This window comes from Corvus brachyrhynchos, unplaced genomic scaffold, assembly GCF_000691975.1.
Source record: "Corvus brachyrhynchos isolate BGI_N302 unplaced genomic scaffold, ASM69197v1 scaffold158, whole genome shotgun sequence".
Lineage (NCBI taxonomy): Eukaryota > Metazoa > Chordata > Aves > Passeriformes > Corvidae > Corvus > Corvus brachyrhynchos.
In genome coordinates, this window is record NW_008239756.1 from 167,848 (window position 1) to 175,206 (window position 7,359).

Here is a 7,359-nt window from a genome sequence, read left to right on the forward strand (position 1 = left end):
TGTCTCTTCCCGGTGACACTCCCTGTCCTGCCACCTCCGCCACACCAGGAAAGTGGGGACCAGGAGAAGCCCCCAGGACCTTGCTGGAGCTGTGGAGGGGTTGTAGCCTCCAGCTGTCCTGGATCAAGCAGGAATTCTGCAGTGTTGCACCCTCTTGGATCAACGTGGAGCCGTCCAGCTGTTGCACCTGCTCCATGTCCTGCATCCCTCTGGATCTGTGCAGGGGTCACAGCCTCCCCATTTCCTGTCGCACCCTCCCCGTGTCCCGGATCAAGCTGGAGCTGTGCAGGGAGGGCACCTCGGCCGTGTCTGGTGTCACACCGAGCACAGTGCGCCTGGATGGCAGCACCATCTGGTGGCACCAGTCCTCCCAGCCAGCCCAGTTTGCTCCCAGTCAGTCCCAGTAGCAGCAGGAGCAGGGAGAGAGAAGCCTCAAAGCCGCCAGCACAGAGTCTCCATCCCTGGAGGGGGGCAAAGGACACGTGGATGTGGCACTTGGGGACACGACTGAGGGTGGACAGGGCAGTGCTGGGGGAATGGCTTTGCACCAACCACCACCTTTAAAAGCAACGAGGGTGACAGGACACGCGGAGTCAGAGTCAAACTCTTTATTTCCTTTGAAACGGGGGTTTAAATCCTCGGTTACAAAGTCCAGGCCGGCAGTACAAGCTGGGAGCGCCTCGCCGGCCCCTGACACCGCAGCCCTCCCGGGACACTCGGGATCGTTGGGATTTACAAGGCACTGCAAGAACACACGGAGAGAACAGAAGCCCCGAGGGGTTGGGATTGGTGCTCCAAGAGTCCCGACAAGCACGAGAGCGGCGGCACCCGAGACGCCCACGGAGACACGGGGTGGCTTCACAAGGGACACACGGAGGGCCTGAGTGATGCTGGGAAAGGGTCTGGACAAACACCTCACTCCAAGAGGAGACAGCAAAACCCTCTGGAATTGGGCCAACCCAACCAAAAGTGGGGGATGAAGCAGCCAATTCTGTTTGCTCCCTCTGGCAGGTCCGTGTGTGTGTGCGTGAGCAAACCTGGGGAACTCAGTGCAGTCTCTGAGGAGCGTCCATGGATAAAAATGGGGATTCCCACCAATTCAGGGGTTTCCAGCCCAACTTTTTCACCCTCACATCGGGCAAAATCCATCCCCATCCCCACCATTCTGCTTCCCAAGTGTGAGCCCAGCACGGGACAAGGCACTCCCTGATCATCAAGGTAAACATTTGTGATTTAAGAGGCTGGTGCAATAGAAAACCTGAAGGTGGATTTTGAAGTACCACGGAGTTTTCTGTAAGGGCAGTGAGAAGTTTCATTTCCCATCTCTTAATTCCTATTCATGAGGAGGCATTTCCTTCCCTACTTTGTCTTAAAATAGACTGAGCAGGTCCCGGGCTTCAGTGAACACCTCGAGGAATTAATGACGTCCTCAGCTCTGGAGCTTTGGCAGAACATCCCTTTCAGCACATAAGACACTCATCAGACAGGAATACAAGGGTTTTTGTTGATTTTTTCCTTTTTTTATGAAAAAGTGCACTTTATACTGCAAAAAATTAGGGATTCTGGTGCAAAAATAACAAATCCATCTACATCAAGGTGAGTATTTATGGTATCAACAAGGGGGGGGGGTTTCCTCCAAGTCAATCAAGTTAGAAAGAGCCTTTGCAACTCTGAAATTCCTATCATTAAAATAAAATTAAGCCATTAAAATATCATTGGGTAAAGTATTAAAGTAAAGGAGACAAGAAGGGCGAAGTTACTTTGGGAAAGGATCTGTACAAATTCCTTGCTGACAATTTCATCTGCCCTGTGGGGTGAAATCTGGAAATCAGAACGAAGAAAAAGCCCCACACTTTTTATGCCTAAAGATCCTGATTTTCAGTCAGATTTCAGCCACCACCAACTCCCTCCTGCAGCAGCTCTGTGTCTGAGCCTTGGCTGGAGTGAGAAACCCAGGAGAAATCCAGGAGAAGCTAAAAAAGATCTGGGAGTCACAAGGAATTAAAACCACAACCCCCCACGGCGAGACCGTCATCGCTGCTGCAGCTCCCGTGGGAGTGGGGATTCACCAAATTCCCTCCTTTCCAGGGTTTTCCCATTTTTTGGTTTGAAGAAGCTCCTCCTCCTCCTCCTCCTCCTGCAATTCCTAAAAAAATTCCTAAAAGAATCCACCCGCCAGGGCAGCGAGTCAGAGAATCCCAGGATGGCTGGGGTTGGAAGGGACCTTAAAGACCCCCCAGTTCCAATTCAACTCAGGATTATTTGAGCATCAGAAGAAACTTCGGTGGATTTTAAATTTTTTTTAGACTTTTCCTTCCCAAAACCACCAAGACTGGGAGCCTGTGCTGTCCGAGCAGGCCTGGAAGCTCCTGGGTTTTTATTCCAGTGGAATTCCTGGAATAATCCCCTTTGCCAGCTGCTGAGGCACCGAAAGGTTCAATTTTGCCTGCTTGGGACATATGGGAGGGGGTTGGATGCTACAGCTACACCTGGCCCCAGGTGAGTTCACACACAAAATCCCTTTTCCTACGGGATTTTCCACAGCACAACCCCTGTGGAGGTGATAATGAACTCATCCCTGGCTCAAGGGATGCTTTCCTGCCGTGGGCATCACCATCCCCGTGGCTCCAAGGAAGCATCGATCCCAAATTTATCCCAAAGCAGAGCGACTTTTTAGGGTTTGTTTTTTTGTTTTTTATGATGTCTCCAACTCTGCCAGCCCCAGCCAGGCCCCTCCTGGAATGAAGCTCAGCAGCTCTCGGCTGCAGTCTCATGTCACAACCACACTCCACACCTCGAACCCTCTTCCCGACCTTTCCATCCTTTCCCACCTCTTCCACTGTTTGGGAGGTTGGGGAATGCTCCAGGTAAGGGGAACTGCTCTGCAGGAGCCCACAGACTCTGCTGTTCTCCCCCCAAAAATTCCAAACAGCACCAGGTGAGCACCCTTCAGCCCCACCACAGAATCCCTCAGGTTGGGAGGGATCCCTCAGGATCATCAAATCCCACAGGAATCCTTGAGGTCAAGAGCCTTCCAAGCTCCCAGCTCCTTTTTCCTGGGGTTATGAAGCAGATTCCCAAGTTTAATTCACCTCCGGACAGCAGCAGCACCAAATCAAGACATTTATGAGTCTCTGGAGCTCCTCAAAATCCTCTGCAGCACTTTAGGACTGGAACAATTAAACTGTCATCCCAAACACTCCCCCACACGTGGGCCAGACCCTGCTCCAGGCAGATAAATGACACCAGACCCGATCCAGCAGAACCTCCCTAATCCTCTCTTCCACACCAAAAATCCTCAGCCCCGTCTCCCCCTGAGCCTTTATCCCCAGAGACAATTTTGCAGTCACGGCATCCTAAAATGTCCCGGGTTTTTTATGTTTTCCCACACTGCAGGCACAGGAATGAACACTCCACCTGAACCTCCTACACTTGTACTCACTGGCACAAAGGTTTTGGGCAACAGGTCTCCCAGTCAGTGCAAATTAGCAAATTCTATTAATGGATGATGTGGAAAGGGAACAGGATTTAGCAAAACATCAGCTTTTTGAAGCTCTGCATCAGTTTGGTGTCCTAGTCCCCCAAAAAATATGGATCTGTAGGAAAAGCTTTGTGAATTGAACAAAAAGCTTTAAAAAAAACCCCAAAAACCCAACCCCAAAGTATTTAATTTAGGTCATATTAAATAAAATTAGTTTAATGCCGTTTTTCCCAAGCTGGGCTACAGGAAATTTCTCTACCACCAAGACACCTTTTATAAACATAGACTCAGGACTAATTCCCCAAAACCCCCCTTCCCCAAAAAAGAGGATAAAATAAATTATGTTTTCTAAGGAACTGATCACGTGGAGCTTCCCAAAAGCAGACTGGGAGGAAAAGCACAGCTCGAAGCAACGCCCAAAGTATTCCTAAAAAAATGGGATTTTTCACGCTGACACACCCAAGGCCAAGCACTGCAGCCCTCAAACTCCAGCAGGCACGGAAACTGGCTCCGGATTTTCCCCTGGAACAGCAGAGAGCACCCAGGCAAGGAATATTTTTAGGTGCTGAACAGGATATAACTCCCCAGGCTGAACAAACCCGCGTGGGAAACGCTCTGCCCACGGAACTGCTGCTGTCTGCGCTCCCTGCTGATGGAGCCGGAGCCACCAGCCACATCCAGGGGGATCTCTGAGGCTCCAGAGGCTGCAGAGACAGGGATGGACAGGGAATATCTCACTTGGAGACGCCGATCCCTCGCGGAGCCCACCGGGGTCCTGCTCCAACCCCTCTGTGGGTCCCACCAGCTCTTCCCACCCCTGCTGAGATTCCACACTGGGAATTTTTTGGGTGTGGCCTCACCAATCTGTTGATTTCCCACTTCCATTTCATCCACAGCTACATCACAGGTGAATTAATCAGCTTTCCTGGGAATTGCTCCATCACCAAACCCCGCGGGACACGCGGATATTCCTCTTCCCCAAGTTTAGCAGCTACGAAACACGCAGGACAGAAACTTCCAACCAACAAAGGAACAATCCTATGGGATAAGGAGCTCAACTAATCACAAAGAAAACCCCAAACCTGTGTCAAAGCACGAAGATTTCAACAAAATATTAAATAGAATAAATTACTAATCAGGAAATCTGACAAGTGCTACCTCGGATTCAATGGGAACAACGTTTCACTCGAAGGCAAATTCCTCTGAGCAGGAAAGTCTGGATAGTGAACAGAGAAGGAATTTCCTTGGGTCTATCCAAAAAAATCTTCCTGCTCAGGTGCCCTCAGCAGAGTGCTAGCAGCTGCAAAGTCTTTGTCCTGTCTCAAGGGCTGCCAGGAGTGGTTTTGTCCTTTGCCACCAGACTTCTCCTGGCAAGCTCGGGGCAGCTCTCACTGAGAGTTACAATAGCAGAGCCAGTCAGCACCAGAGAAATTCAAATCGTGGGGTTTAAAAACCTTTCAGAACGTTGGTTTCATATATATTTTTATATATATATATATCTGTAAAAGCATCCATTCCAACCACAGACTTCTTCATTCAAGCAGCCTCCCCACGAGACCTCAGCCACCGGTTTTGTGTCTGCTCCTGCCCCAGCTTCAGCTGGGTTTTGTCGGAATCTCAAAATTTGCCAGCGAATCTCCACGCACGACCAGCACCACCCACCTGCTGAGACCCTGAGTGCACCCTTCCCCAGAAGAACTCCTGGGGAAGCTCCCACGAGCAGCAGCCCTTCTGCACCCTCCCACTGGGAGAGGGACACCAAGGAAAGAGCCCGGAATCCTCACTCTAAGCAAAATTCCTTGATTTCAAATCACTGCCTCTGGCTTCCAGGCGGTGGGATTGGGCTGAAGGGCTGACATTTGATTTGGCAGGATGTCTTCCCGTCTGCATTTTTATGCCTCCACTCAGTCGAGGCGGAATTGGGATCTCAGTTAAACATTACTCTCCTAACCTGGAACGAGAGGGAAAATTTGCAGCTAAGGGAGTTATAAATTACTCAACCTTCACCTTAAAAACAACAGCGAGCACCAAGAGCCCAGGATAAAGATCTCCCGTGGGGAAAGTGGCCCTCAGCAAAGCTCTTTACCCACTAATGATTGGTTTTAGACACACTTGAACCGAGGTGTTTGGTACAGGAGGTACATGGTTGACTTGAGGGAGGGAGAGGCAGGAAAAAGACATTTGGAAAGATTTAGGAGTCAGGCTCCAAGAAAAAAAAATTCCAGCTGGATTTGGGTTCCAAAAGGAACCCCAGACACACCCCTTCTACTGCAGCTACAGAGACCCTATGGATGTCTGGAGGACGGGGGGTGAAGAATCAGTGCCTAAAACCATTTTCCATTTCAGCAAAGCAATCTCAGGCTCCTCATCCCCACCAAACTCTGCTTCCCAGGAGAATCCCACACCATCCCAACTCCTTCCCGTTGTCCTTCCATATTATCACCTCGAGTTTGGGTCGACGGGGGAAAACAAACCCAAAACCAACTGAAAGCAAACCTTTCAACTCAAGAATTAGTCATGAGAGAGGACTGGGTGAGCAACGCCCTGCAGCTGAAGGCCAAATCCAGGTGAGGAACTTCCCATGGGATCCAGCAGGTGAGGATCCATTCATTCCCTGGAAGCTCCCAGCACACTCCCTTCAGGAATGAGGAGCTGCAGGTGTTTTAGAGAAGAGACTTCGAATCCTTTGTTGCTTGGGCTGAAACTCACAGACTCGACAGAAAAAAAAGTTAATTTCTAGAAGTGGAATTTGTGGAATTTTCCTTTTTTTTTTCTTTTTTTTTTTTTCCCCTTGAAGTCTCCAATTCTGGATCCAGAACCGTTTTTTTGTTTTGTTCTGTTTTGTTTTTTTTTTCCCCCCCCCAAATACTTCGGCAGCAGGGAAAATTTTGGAAGTGCAATACTAGGAGAGCTCCTGGCCAGGCTCAGTGTTCATGTTGACAATTGATTTTGTCTTCAGAATGCTCCAAAACATCCAGCATTTCCTCTATGATGGCCTGCAGGGCCCGGCCCAGCTGCTCTGCAGAGTAAGGTTTTCCCAGAGGAGGCACATGGACGAACGCCGACCTCCCACGGCTCTGGTACAAGGAGGTGTAGTAGGTGAAGTCACAGAGGTACCTGGAACACAAAACCAGAGATTATTCAGCAAAAAAAACCCCCAAAAATAAGGGATAAACACGGATAAAGCGAGCTGTAGGTTCCTATCGTTCAGCGTCGCCCTGGGATTTCGGGGAGCGACGTGGAATGTAAGGCAGCAGTTGTGAGTCTGGGGTTGTTCTAATTAAATTTAGGATGAAAAATGTGGATGTCTTTCTTTTTTTTTGTTCTCCTGGCCACTGAAAACCAGGTGGTGCTGCCAGCCCTGAGAAGTGAAAGGTGTGGGAGGCTTCAAAGGCCACGTGGATGTGGCACTCCGGGACATGGGGTGGCCTTGGCAGTGCTGGGGAATGGCTGGACCCGATGATCTGAGAGGGCTTTTGCAACCTCAGTGATTCCATGGGAAGGGTACGGGGTGTAGGGGCTGTCCCTGGAACCCTGGCAGTGTCCAAGGACAGCTTGGATGGGGCTTGGAGCAGCCTGGGATAGTGGCAGGTGTCTCTGCCCGTGGCAGGGGGTGGGATGGGATGGGCTTTAAGCTCCTTCCAACCCAAACCAGTCTGGGATTCCCTGATTCCATGAACAGGGTGACAAGATGGTGTTAAGATGTCACCAGGCTTCCAGTCCCTAAGGGGCTCCAAGGGAGCTGGAGAGGGACTTTGGACAAGGGATGGAGGGGCAGGACACAGGGAATGGCTTCCCACTGCCAGAGGGCAGGGATGGACGGGATATTGGGAAGCAATTCCTGGCTGGGAGGGTGGGGAGGGTTTGGGACAGAATTC

At 50.3% G+C, this 7,359-nt stretch overlaps 1 protein-coding gene across 1 annotated transcript in view; it reads right to left on the minus strand.

Annotated features, from left to right (window-relative positions):
* Nucleotides 1–593: 593 nt before the first annotated feature.
* The window catches only part of PGPEP1 (pyroglutamyl-peptidase I), a 15,363-nt gene continuing 8,597 nt past the window's right edge, over nucleotides 594–7,359 (minus strand). Inside the window, exon 5 of the mRNA XM_017742454.1 lies at nucleotides 594–6,598. Coding sequence (XP_017597943.1) covers nucleotides 6,406–6,598 — 193 coding nt within the window. The 3' untranslated portion in view covers nucleotides 594–6,405. The remainder of the gene's footprint in view (nucleotides 6,599–7,359) is intronic.